The 12,842-nt window shown below is 41.8% G+C and overlaps 1 protein-coding gene and 2 non-coding genes across 4 annotated transcripts in view; 2 read left to right on the top strand and 1 right to left on the bottom strand.

Moving 5' to 3' along the window:
* Positions 1 to 2,864: 2,864 nt before the first annotated feature.
* fgd5a (FYVE, RhoGEF and PH domain containing 5a) overlaps positions 2,865 to 12,842 on the bottom strand; it is a 30,244-nt gene continuing 20,266 nt past the window's right edge. The window contains exons 8-21 of one of the 2 annotated variants that reach the window (XM_041033968.1): positions 11,820 to 11,910; positions 11,507 to 11,557; positions 11,258 to 11,316; positions 10,479 to 10,550; positions 10,248 to 10,316; positions 7,333 to 7,416; positions 7,148 to 7,227; positions 6,912 to 7,008; positions 6,433 to 6,570; positions 6,088 to 6,190; positions 5,860 to 5,996; positions 5,113 to 5,214; positions 4,572 to 4,726; positions 2,865 to 3,257 (exon numbers count right to left, since the gene is read on the bottom strand). In XM_041033968.1, the coding sequence (XP_040889902.1) occupies positions 3,221 to 3,257; positions 4,572 to 4,726; positions 5,113 to 5,214; positions 5,860 to 5,996; positions 6,088 to 6,190; positions 6,433 to 6,570; positions 6,912 to 7,008; positions 7,148 to 7,227; positions 7,333 to 7,416; positions 10,248 to 10,316; positions 10,479 to 10,550; positions 11,258 to 11,316; positions 11,507 to 11,557; positions 11,820 to 11,910 (1,275 nt within the window). In that variant the 3' untranslated portion in view covers positions 2,865 to 3,220. Of the gene's footprint in view, positions 3,258 to 4,571; positions 4,727 to 5,085; positions 5,215 to 5,859; positions 5,997 to 6,087; positions 6,191 to 6,432; positions 6,571 to 6,911; positions 7,009 to 7,147; positions 7,228 to 7,332; positions 7,417 to 10,247; positions 10,317 to 10,478; positions 10,551 to 11,257; positions 11,317 to 11,506; positions 11,558 to 11,819; positions 11,911 to 12,842 lie in introns of both variants that reach the window. The other variant, XM_041033967.1, reaches the window with a different exon arrangement.
* On the top strand, positions 4,432 to 4,503 carry trnae-cuc. Its single transcript has one exon. It is a non-coding gene; the product is annotated as a tRNA-Glu (tRNA).
* Positions 5,507 to 5,578, top strand: trnae-cuc. Its single transcript has one exon. It is a non-coding gene; the product is annotated as a tRNA-Glu (tRNA).

The raw sequence follows: 12,842 nt of genomic DNA on the forward strand, positions 1-12,842 counted from the left end.
TTAGCCACTGATTTCCTGGCCATGGTCCACCACTGTCACTGACTAGGTTGTTTTGGCTCTGTGGACCTCTTTGGTATAACTTATTTGACAGGGCTTGCATTACCCTGTAGCCTGGCTGGGGAGAAGCCAGGAAAAAATAAGATAGTCTGCACTGGCAGTGGATGGGGATGTGTACTTTACTGGCCAAGTTATATCTACAACAAAGGCACAGCCAATATGTCACCTTAATTTGATCTAAAATTAGAGTGTCTCCCTTGGGATCAGTCAGTGTAGTGAAAATTGATTGAAGTCAGTGCTGTCAAATTCTGATCACGCATGACTGATATACTTGAAAAGGCTAAACAAATATCTCTTGTTTTTAGAGGGGGATTATCGTCTTGAAATTCTATATATAGATGCTTACAAGAGACTCTCAGAGACATCACAGCAACATTTGGCTGACACTCTTAAGCAGATAATGTACACTACGGACACGTGGCTGTTATTGGACACAAACAGAGTTAAACAGAGTCTAACAAACTGTTTCCAAAATCAAATTACGCAAATGGACAGCAAACTGCACAGTAATACATTATGCCCAGAACCAAATGAATTTGTGTCCATTAAAATATTAGATTCAAACAAGAGGTTTGGCTTGATCATTTAGTTTACTGTCAGTCTGGTACCATTGCTATAATTTGCCATCATTATAGTGATGTCTGCCATTCCTTTCAGGAAAAGATGTGGATTTAAAGTGTGAAAGACATTTTTCAAATATATCTGTCAGAGTATTGGTTGGGTCAGATTGCACAGATAGTACACGTGATGCCATCCTTACCTTCAGGCAAAACTAATCGCAGTACGGAGAAAAAATCCTGAAACATCCTAAGATATGTGATGCATGTGTTAAGTATATGTCTGCAGAGTATGCCTGCAGTATAAAGGGGGACCCCTGGTAGATGATCACACTACGAGCAAATACAGACATTGTACTCTCTCCTTTCTGTTTTAGTTTTCTGTACAACTGTCTTCAATACCAGACTGGGATTTAAGGTTTCAGTATTGTTTTTATTTATAATGAACAGAAAATAGCTTGTAATACATGTCATGTACAAATAGACCTGCTACTTATTAATCTTCTCTGAAATCTGTTATCTCAAACATCAGTTATTCTCTGGTGAACAAACAGAAATGTATGAGGAACTCTCAAGTTTTCAGTCATCAGCAGGTCTGCTTCAGTTCAAAAATGAGATCTGTTTGGCATGATATGCTGCTGCCCCCTGCTGGATATAAGAGATTTGTCATACTGGTTTTACCAACACCACAAACAGTGGAGGCACTTGAATGGTATGTACTCATTTCACAAATAAACCAATATTTATCACCAGTAGGGAATAAGCACAACATGAACACCTGTTCAAAGTCTTACGACGCATAGCAACAACCCTTCTGGATTTGTGTCTGCATTTGTGAGGCTCATAATTCTTGTTCTAGAGATCAGCAAAAAGGGGTATAGTTATACATGTGCTCATGTTACTGCATCCAACCAGTTTATGTTTTATAACTTATAACAAAGAAACCGATTCATGTGTAACAGTCAGTGCTACTACACTGTGAACACATTAGGCAAACTTTTTAAAGTCATTTATTTTTTATATGTATCTATATACATAAACATTTACAATGCACTATATGCAATAACACTATAGGTATGGCCCATAAGAAACAGGTAGAAAAGGTGAACAGTACTTGATGAACAATGGTGTGCTTTAGAAATAATGCAGATTGACAGGGTGCAGTTGTACAGCTGCATTCTGAATGGAGCAGATAACGCCTTCAGGTGGGTTATTTAAGAGAAACTGTGGATGTCTGGTTATGTTAGCAGAATAGAGAAGAGTGAAACATAAGTGTCTTTCCTACTGCTGAAGACATGAGCGGCTCAGATGACTCTAACAATGAAATGTTATAGGTAGTTTGACAGTGGCTTTCTTCAGCAGTTTCCATTAATTCCAAGTGGTTAAATTGTAATTACATCCAGCAGTGTATGTACAGCATGAAAAAGGCATTAATAAAAATGGCACAATAGTATATTCTTATGTTACTGAACAGTAACTGAACTGTTGGAAATACTAGAAGGTTAAAGTTTATAAGACTAGATTAAAAAAAAAAACAAATGTTATCAAGGTCTCTGCTGGAGACATGACAGTAGTACAGTACTGTGATAACAAAGACGAACGAGGAATACAATTTTAATTTCAGGCACATTCATCATCAATTGCAAATTGCACTGCATTCAACTGGAAGAAATCAAATGGCACTTCAGAACTGTACGACAAATTCTGAGAGGATTTCAAAACCTACAGATTCAGATTCAAAGCATTGTTCAAAGTTTTCATCCTTATAGAAGATCTGGTGAGTGGTTGTCATGCTAAGGGCCATTTCATATCTTTGTAATCCAATACAAGAGTAAGACTGTGTAAAACACCACAAGAAGTATAATGTACACACACTATGATGGTTAAAATGACCTCTTACTCAGAACATCGCGTAACACCATTTCTATACAAATAAATCATATAATTCACTTCAGTATCTGCAGTGTATACTTCACAATATATATTCAGAATACCAAATATCTCTCTAAAACGGTGGAGAATATTTTCTCTTTTATGAGCTGTGAAAACTACAATGGACCAGAGTTTGTTTTCGATGTTTTTGCAAAGGAATGGTCTCACGTGTAACAACAAAAGATGTGATGTGATGTTCTCCTGCAGAACCAAAAAAGTAGCTTACTAATCCAGTGGACACTCTGGTAAAAGACACCAAAAGACAGCAAAGTTGGAGCAGCTGCAGATTTTGGGGGACGGCTCTTGTAAAAAAAAAAAAAGGGAGAAATAGAGGGAATAAAAATTTCTTAGACTCTTAGATGAAACAGTTGATGTGTCCAAGCTGCTCCCGTGAACTCTGAGAGTTTTCTTATGTTAAATCACACTCCAACGACAGCTCCACATGGTAGCATCCCCTCTGACGCTCCCCACTTTTACCTTCCCACCACTGGGTGGCAGCCTTGTCTAAGATGCCACTGGTGATTATACTGACATGTAATATTCCACAACAGGCCCAACATGATGAATCATTGCTGATGGTCTGAGTTCAGATGCAGCAGGTAGCTATGTTGCGTTCCACAGAGGAGTTTTAGCAGTCACAGACAGCAGGGCGTGTTCATTTAACTGAGCAGGTGCTATAAAACGGTAGCCTCCTCCATGGCATTTACCCATCTGAAAAACAAGGAAAAGAACATTAGACTTAAAGAGGCAATCCACCAATTTTAAATGCCAAAGTCACATAACTAGTCACGGGCAGAACTATTTACACTTGAATACAGCTAAATAATGTCCTCTTTGTTCAGCTTGTGCTTGGAGACTGTAGTCTTTTAATGGAAGGCTAAAGATAGGAATTTGAAAAATTTAAGTTTTTCTTTTTTACCAGGCAGGGAGGGTCTAAATATAGGAAATGAATGAGCTAGTGTTTTTGGAACTTGACTCATTCCAAGGATCAGAAGTGCTGATGTCCTCAAACTTCATGGGAAGTGTCCTATTAAAACTGGTACACAGCATTAAAAACATACAACTCACTTTGTTCAGAACAGTTTTACTTAGTATTTACTTAGCTTATTTTTGAGCCTAAGACCTAATACTGATATCAGTATTTGGGAGTTTAAATAATCTGGTAGCAATTTTCATCAGGTGATGGTGTTTTTTTTTTAAACATATATAAACTAAACTGGTTTTTAATTTCTTTTTTTCTTTAAATTGTGACCAAGATACATACTGAGGGGGGTATTTTACTGCTGAAAAATAAAGTAGTTCTACTTGCTCTGCTGTAAATAACTTTTACTTGCCGGCTTTGCCAGGAAAGCCCTGAGCTAAATAAGCTGATAGGAAGCAACAAGCTGAAGTTGTCAACAGAAAACATGATAATTGGTGCCTTTTGTACAGTTAAGATTCATATGGAAGAGATAAACAAAATTGCCCCTGACAGTTTGATTGGTTATCAGCAGTATAGGGATGCCACAAACTGCCACATATTTATTACAATCAAGCAGCGTCTGAGCCTCTTGTCATCTTTCACAGATACAGACTTTGGTGCTGGCTAGTGTCAGATTAACACTTTTTACCAAAACATCTCAGCATTAAAGAGCACATGTACAGATAAAATAAACAAGTAAAAATGATAAGAAAATATAAGAGCAGAGATAGCAGTGTTTTAGGTCTGGTCAGTCTGAGGCACTCTCATTACACCATCTTCTTAAGATATACAGGTCATATGAGAGAGTAAAGAAGGTGATCTGTGGAGACACAGCACTATACACCGAACAGTTAATCCTCAGCCTGCTGTCACACATACCACATACCACATACCACAAATGTCAACCAACAAGCCCTTTACAGCTCCCTGGTGGTCTAGTGGTTAGGATTCGGCGCTCTCACCGCCGCGGCCCGGGTTCGATTCCCGGTCAGGGAATGTGCTTTTTAACAGCTCCCATAGTGGAATGAAAACCATGACTACATTGAGAAAGGGCCAGTGCTGACCTGCGTGCAGTGTGTTGATCATCGGCCCTGAAGGTATAGTAGAGCGTTTTCTTGTGGTAGAGATGGAACACGTTGCTGCTTTCCTCTCCCTCTGGCCTCTCAGTCAGCTTGACGGTGAAGCCCTGCAGAGGTAGACTCTCTGAAGCCACTTTATCCTGAGGAGACCAGAAACATCAAACAGACGTACCAGTTAAGAACAGCAATGTTGCTGCCAGCAGCAATATGCAAATAATAAGTGTTTCATGCTTCAAGAAGTAAAAAGCAGTGCAACACTCAGATGCGTGCTTGTCAGAAGAAAAAGAGAGAGCACAGAGAATCCCTTCATCAGTCACATAAAGCCCTGGAGGAAAAGCTGAACACTGGAAACATGTGGGTTAAACAGCTCTGCACTACATTAGCCAGAAGTGAAGAGGAAGAATAGACAAAGGTTGTGAGGAAATGCCTTTGTGATTGAGTGATCATGACAGAGTGTAAGTGTCTTGGGGCTGGTGTGGGAGACTCTGTGCCCCCTCACCTCACGGGCTGTGAAGGTGTAGAGCACCTTGTCTTTGAGGAGGAACCACAGCCGCTTCCACTTCCTCTTGCTCTTCTTTCGGCGCTGCAGGCTGCCGCTCATCGTGGAGCCCTCCACGCCAAGCGACACCTGATGAAATTTACAATATATTAGACACAAGTTAACAGACACAGGTGGACAGATACAAGATGTGGACAATATAACTGGAATCCCTGAACATGAGAATCACAAATCTGGTATCGAATACAGGACTAGGATGGTATTACTTTCCTGTTCTTTTGTCCTGAGGATATTAAGAAGGGTGTTAAGACAGATAGTGAACCCTACTGGCAGCTGAGGTGCAGTACACACAAGCATCTGTGTCTGAGCAGTTGTCATGCCTGACATTCCAGTGCACAAGCTTGCCACACATGTTCGCAAGTCCCTGGTGGTCTAGTGGTTAGGATTCGGCGCTCTCACCGCCGCGGCCCGGGTTCGATTCCCGGTCAGGGAACATCTATTTACTTACTGAATAATACAGGCCATGATTAATACCCATGACATGGCTGTAATTTACTGACAGTGGGTGTGTTTTCTTTCAAACAAAAGACTAACCAATAAATAAAATGTCATTAGCCTTACCTACAAGTCTATTGTGACGGTATTTACAATTAAGTAAGGAGATTATTACATGTGTGATTCATTTGGGCTGTAAGATGCTATATTTTGAGGCGTGTCAAATACATGTTAGAATGGAAACAGAGACACATATGGTATATGGGAAGTATAGTCCACCTGATTGAGAGGGGAGGTGCTCTTCCTGCTCTTCCACAAACTTGGGGGCTGCAGGCTCTGGAAGACAGCAGAGAGGGGACGACTGGCCCGGTGAGTCCGAGGGCTGGAGCTACCGCATGCCCCCGACACGCTTCCACCTACAGACGCATACAAAATGAATACCATGTTAAAGATGAGGAAATACACCAAGATAATTTACACTTTCACATACAGAACACTAAGATTCACCTCTTTTCCTGAGCTCAGCATAGCAGTGGTCACACACTTTGGCCACTCTGTCTTTGAGGTACTTCAGTGGGTATCTGTTCCTGGAACAAGCGCGGCATACCACCTGCTCAGACACAGAAAACAAAGAACATTTACCAACCACAGGCAGACAAAATCCAGTTTCAGACCTAATCCAGTTTATGATATTTTCAACAGCAGTGAAAGGTCTGGCAAAATGATTAAATGTGCCACATTTAGGTTACGTATGGTTCATAATCTCCTAAAAGTGATCTGAAAAAACAAAAAGAAAAAACAAAAGACTCATCACAGACAAATCAAAATAGTTTTTACAGTGCTCTATCTGACCTTTCCACAGGCATTGCAGTGGTGTCGTCTCAGTGTGAGGCTGAAGTCAGAAGTACAGTTCATGCACATCATCACATGAGAAACTGGCACCAGTACAGGAGCAGCCTCACCCAGGGCCATCCACAACTTCTCACGTGCCTGTTTGGACAATGTTGGGATGATGTTCGAATGTTAGAACCAGAATGTGTGATTTTGGAAGACGCTGAGAACAAACCTGTGTTTTTACAACTATTACCTTTAGTTTAAATAATGTTTGTCATTTTTGCTTTAATCTTTTTGAATTACTGTTTTTCATTTATAGTTAGCTACAGTGAATGGATAGGCATTATTACTGGCATTATTTAGAAAAGTAATGATCAAATTAAGTCTTCTTTTAGCTGATGGATTAAACAAATCAAAGCAAAGATAACTTTTCCTCCTCAACAAGGACCCTTTGCTGCTGTTTTTTGCGGTTGTAGCACTAAAGTTCTTTTTCTTACCTCACTGCAGGGTCCGCCAAACGTACAGAGCCCCGCAGCATGGTCTGCTATGGCTCGACTCAGTGTGTGGAACCAGTCCTCCCTCTCTCCAACCGAACTGAAGGCACAAATAGACAAACAATCACACCTGGTTCATTTGAAAGACCTGAGATTTTGACGTCTTGAGCTGTTCTGAATAACAGGAGAGAAATAAGTACACGCTGTTCATTTCAGGGATTTGGCTGTCACATGCTCACCTGGCAGAGAGAGTAATGGTGATGTCAGACACCTCAATTTTCAGACAGTTCAGCACGTTGTCTAGTGTGGGTTTGCTAACCTGTGTGTGCGCAAGAGGCAAAAACACATCAGTCCAATCAACAAACTTTCAGCACAGATTATGTCTCAGATGAGCTGAGACTGTCACACGAGTGAAAAGTTGTACCTTCATTCCAGACAGAGATAGAGTGTTCTTAAGCCTGTATTTCCCATCCTGCTGAGGGTAGGTGTACAGCATGATATCATTCATCTGATGGAGAACACAGAGAGAGGAAATAAGAGGTGTATTATGTCAGATTTCAGTCATTTGTTAATTAAGCTTTTCAAATGAATAACAATAGATAAATGAGAATGTGAAAAAAAGAAGAGGGAATCTTTGATTTTCAGCTGTTCAGACTGTAATACCTGAAAATTACCACAAGGCGGTGATATTACCTAGAGACAGATTTCTAAAATTGCAGCCTACATCTCATTGTTTATTCTTTCTTATTTGAAAGCAACATTTTGGGCTCAGCTACTCCGATTATGTTTCCTTTCACAGCACTCTCACATGTCTGTGCATCCTGTCAGCACAAAATTCCCATGTACACACACACAACAAAATTATGCATTATTGTAAAGAAAGTATTTATTTGCTTGTCAGACTGAAAGGATTGTGATCCCCTGAACATACTGTGAGTCCATTGTGTTATGAGAAGCATTTCATTTCTTCCCAGACAAAAGAAATGACATCACTGGTCACACCTAATGTGTGCTCTAAACATCCGCTGGGGCCGTAAAGGCAGCATCCAGGAATTCTCCACCCTGCTCTGGGTTCCAGGCCTCCCCTCGCCCTCCCAGCCTTCTCAGGCTACACTGAGAACCAGGACTGGGTGGAACCCAGCCACCTTCACCACAACAACAACAACACAAACAGCCGCAGTTACGGGCTCACTGGCAGACTGGCTGGAGACAAAACAGTGCATGATAGCCAAGCCTGAGCCCTGCATGCGACCTCTGGGCTGCAGCCACCGCAGTTCGCCTGCTCCACCCTGCGCTGCTCATTTGCTCAAAGATTCTTTCCACAGAAACCCGACCGAGCGCCAAGTTAACGGACCTCACAAACGACTGTCTCAGATGAGACACAACATGCACTATTTGACCCCTTGGCACTGGAGACATTTAGCTTTTCTACAGTGGCACCTTATCTCATCTTCGAACCCTTCACCTTCCTTCACCTGCCTCTTTCACTCATCCCCTTCATCCTCTGGCATCTGTTGAGATCTCCATCCTCTTTCTAATCCCCTCCCTCACTCATTCAACCTGCTTCTCTTTCTCTCTTTCTGCCCAGGCTTGTGGCGTGGTTGCAGCTTCTCCCTGTCGCTGAGGAGAGTGATGGTTTTCATCTGAGCTGTTGTTTGGATTCTCTTTCCTTAAAAGCCAATAAATAACACCTGACCCACTGAAGCCGTCCACTTCAAGGGAGTGAATGGCTATATAACCTTAATAGCCTAGAAGTATCAAGCACCAAACCTTCTCAGCTATCGCTCAACCTCAATCCTGTTTAATAGAACTAGGTGAGTGATGGAACACTAAATCCCAATAAATCCGAATCTTCACATTATATTAAATATTCTATTTGTATCAGCTAGTATAGGAATCAGAATCATAAATGCTGCTCCCGCGGATATGTTGCTCAAGAGTAATTCATAACATGAGACAGCACTGATTGCACATGGAACAATAGAGAGGGTTTCTCTATTTCACGTTATGTGTTTGTGTAGCACCCCCACCCCTCCTCCGCCACCTCCTCCTCCCTGCATTCTACAGGGTGTCTGGCCTTCACTTTGCTGTCAGTCCCCTCCCAATACACAGGAAGCCGGCATCCAGTGACCCACACCAAACATCCTGTAAGGAAGTGGGGCCTTGGAAAACAAGTCCTGAGAGGGGAGGAGAGGAGAAGAGCAGTAAGGAGGCCCTTGCTGAATGGGTGTGGTGCTTAGTGGAGGTCTTACAGCCTTGGCCTCGTGCCCCCACCCTCCCAACCTCACCTACCTCACAGACCAACCTCCACCCAACATTCCCCCATATTTTCGCAGATCACGCTAGCTTTGTTTTCATTACTGCTTCAATAATATGGCAGGTGTTTTCTAGTGACTCATGTCAAATTGTTGATGTAACAATGACTTAAACCCCACAAGAAGCAATTATGGGTCAGCTATTACAAACTAACACTGTACATCTAAACATTGTTCAAACCCACAGAACTCTATGTTAAACTTGAGAGGAGATCCCAAAGTTTCCAAAGATATTAAATATATGAAGCAGAATTTTGAGACTTGGATTTGAATATGTCATTCAGTGTGCATTCTTTAGTTTCGATGAAGAGCTGGAATAAGCTAGTAGGCCAACAGAATATACTGTCAGGAATAAGATATAGATATAGTTGTATAAGATATATGATATATTGGGGAATACACAACTTGCTGAGACCTAGATGAGAAGAATGATACCACTCTCATGTCTGTACGCTAAGCTACAGCCAGCAGGCACTTAATTTAGTTTAGCATAAACTCTGGAAACAGAGAAACACCTAGACAGCTCACTCATTAACACGCTATATCTTGTTTGTTTTTTATGCAAAAATTGTCATCATGAGGTTGCTAGAAAAGCAGTAGGGACTGCACCCAGACAAGAACCAGTCTGATACAATACAGTATGTCTGTAAAACCATGTCATTTTTACAAAAACAAGATATATTTAGTTAATTAGTGGGGTGGTAGGCATATTTCCTTTTAAATAAAAACATCTGTGGACAGAGCCAGGGTAACAGTTTCCCTCTGCTTTAAATCTTCACGCTAAACTAAAATTGGATAAACTAAGTTAAGGCAATCACCAGATGGCTTTAGTATTATTTTATAGATATTTTATAGATATGTGAGTGGTATAGATCTTCTCATCTGACTCTGCACAAGAGAGGTAAAAAGAATATTTCCCAAAATGTCAAACTATTATTTTATAACCACAAAATGGGTGTTTTAACACACTCATATTGTGTCTGATGTGATAAAGTTAGAGTGATGAGAAAAGCAGAAATATTACCAGAAACAGGTGTCGTGGCTGCCTGCTTTTCCTCGAGACCTTCATGAGTGTGCCCTCTTTGACAAACATCTGCCAACAGAAATAACATTAAATGCATTAGAACAACATGTTTTTAGGTCCTGTGAGGGCCTACAAAGACTCAAGTCTTCAGATGTGGTTACAGAACAACATGTTGCTGTGTTTTGACAGAGAAATAGTAACACTGGGCAAACACGGCGAGATGGTGCTCACCCTTCCGGGCTTCAGCAGGTCCCTCTTGCCTTTCACACTGTACTCTATGTGGACCAGACGCAGCAAGTTCTCCTGCGGGAGAGGAAAAAGGAGGGAGATGGAAGGAGATTATCTACTGATGGACGGAAGAGGAGTCAGAGAATGAAATCGTCCCTGTTTGTACATGAATGAGAGGGAGGGAATACGGAAAGGGATGCGATACTGAAAAATGAATGGGGGATGGGGGGCAGAGATAGAAGGAGTCTGTGTTTCCACTGTCTGTCAGGCTGTGTGTGTCAGTGCATGTGCATAGAAGAGAAAAACACTGTGTGATAAACAGAGGAGTCAATCCAAAGAGAGGCACAGGGGATCTTGACAGTGAGAGGCAAGGGAAACAGCGGGGGAAGGGTTTGTGAATTATCTCCATGGGCTGGGGGGAGTGTAGGCCATGTCCACCCTCACACTGCTCCCTTTGTAATGATACACCTGGGACTTTTGGTTGACATCATCTTCCCTCGCCCTTTGCGTTAATCAGCAAGCTGCGGAGGCCAGAGCCAAAGAGTGATAGACTTCTCCTTCACTCCAGCATGTCATTTAGAAGAGGGATTCACACGCAAGAAAAACCTCAGGGGTCTAACTTGTTCACACTTGATTTCCATCTGAAAATTGCTCTTTCATTGCCAAGCAGAATATAAAGACGCGTCTCAGTAACGGCGGTGCGGGACAGTGAACATGTCAAACTCCACAAGAGCTTAACAGGCTGAATGTAAACACGTGGGGTGTATCCCCACAAAACTCACCCCCTGTTTCAGATTGTCATTGGCCTGGTCTGCCACCTCCGACACGATCACCAAGGCAGCTGCAACACAAACAGAGAAAGAAAGAGAGATTTATGTGCGACTGACTTCAATAAAAGACACTCAGAGGCTGTGACTCAACAACTAAGCCTGATACATGTTGAGCAGCTGCAGTGTGTGTGTGTGTGTGTGTGTCTATGTCTTTAACTACTGAAAAAACATCATTAGTATGCTTCAGGTTAAGGGGTTTACCTTGTGTGTCCTCGTATTCTTTAGAGTCAGGAGAGAGGTTGTTCAGGTAATCTGGAGAAAACAGAGAAAAAACAGTCGAGGCATAAAAAATACGGTACTCAGACTGATTATTTCAATCCGATTTAACGCTTACGGAGAAAAATGGTGGCCATTTTTAACTGTCTGTGAAGGGCAGCTCATTCAGTGCATGAGGTGAATCCATGACATTATGCTAATAGTCCTGTCCTCTCCAACATTTGTGAATTTTAAAGCGATAGCCACATTTGCCACTGTTCAGCTAAAATGAGTACGTACACATATGTTTGTGTGTTACCTGTGAGTAGCATTCGATACTGAAGTACTCTCACTATGACCTGCAGCAGCTGGTGTTTGAGCGGGACTTCAGCTTCTTCCGGGCCCCGTGTCTGTGCACACAAACACACACACCACACCAACAGTTACACGTGTGGAGAGGTAGATATAGCAACATCACAGGCTTTGCATAGTTTACAAAATAAAAAAACAGATAATAGATATTAGCAAAGATGTTTTACACTTGTCACATTCACACAAAGTTTATGCTTGAACCTGAGACTTTCTATATAATAATCCAAAGTAGCTTTTTTTTTTTTTTTATTGTCATGATCCCAGATGCACACACATTAGAATGGTAGATCCAGCCCTGTGGAGATCTTATATGAAAAGGCCTTTTTTAGTATTCAGTAACTGAATTGTTTACATTGTGTACACCATGGGCATCTAATCATTTCTGCCGAATTAAACTGTAGCAAAATTAATCTCTCATTACTCTATGCTTCGATGAAGCACCCATGTCGCCCAAAAGCACCCACAAAAAAACCACAGCTCTTTTCTGTCTTGTAAACATAGGTGACCTCTACAATTTGAGGCTGCGAATCAAGGTCACAAGTGACCATGGGAACACTGTCGGGCAGACTGACCTTCACACATCTTTCCAGCACACAAAAAACCCCGAACAACTCCCATTCTTCTTCTCAGAGAAGTCATTTGCAGGTGAAAGGGGACAGAAATTGGCACAATCAAAGAGAGCTTTAGAAAATCAATCAGGACCTAATTGTCTCTGACAGGTATTTATGCCCTGAGCGGTAGAGGAGCAACGGGGGACTGGGTGCACACACGTACACACACACACACGCACAGTCTTTCTAATCCAATGAAGTCCTACCCTTCATTAGAGAGGCACAGATAGCACCCTGCGGGAAACAGTATCTTCATCTTATTTACAGTGCACGCACACACACAAACACAAAAGGAACCCACAGATACACAGTCAACTCATCTCAGATACACACACACACACGCACACACGCACACACAC

This window comes from Toxotes jaculatrix, chromosome 3 (assembly GCF_017976425.1).
Source record: "Toxotes jaculatrix isolate fToxJac2 chromosome 3, fToxJac2.pri, whole genome shotgun sequence".
Classification (NCBI taxonomy): domain Eukaryota; kingdom Metazoa; phylum Chordata; class Actinopteri; family Toxotidae; genus Toxotes; species Toxotes jaculatrix.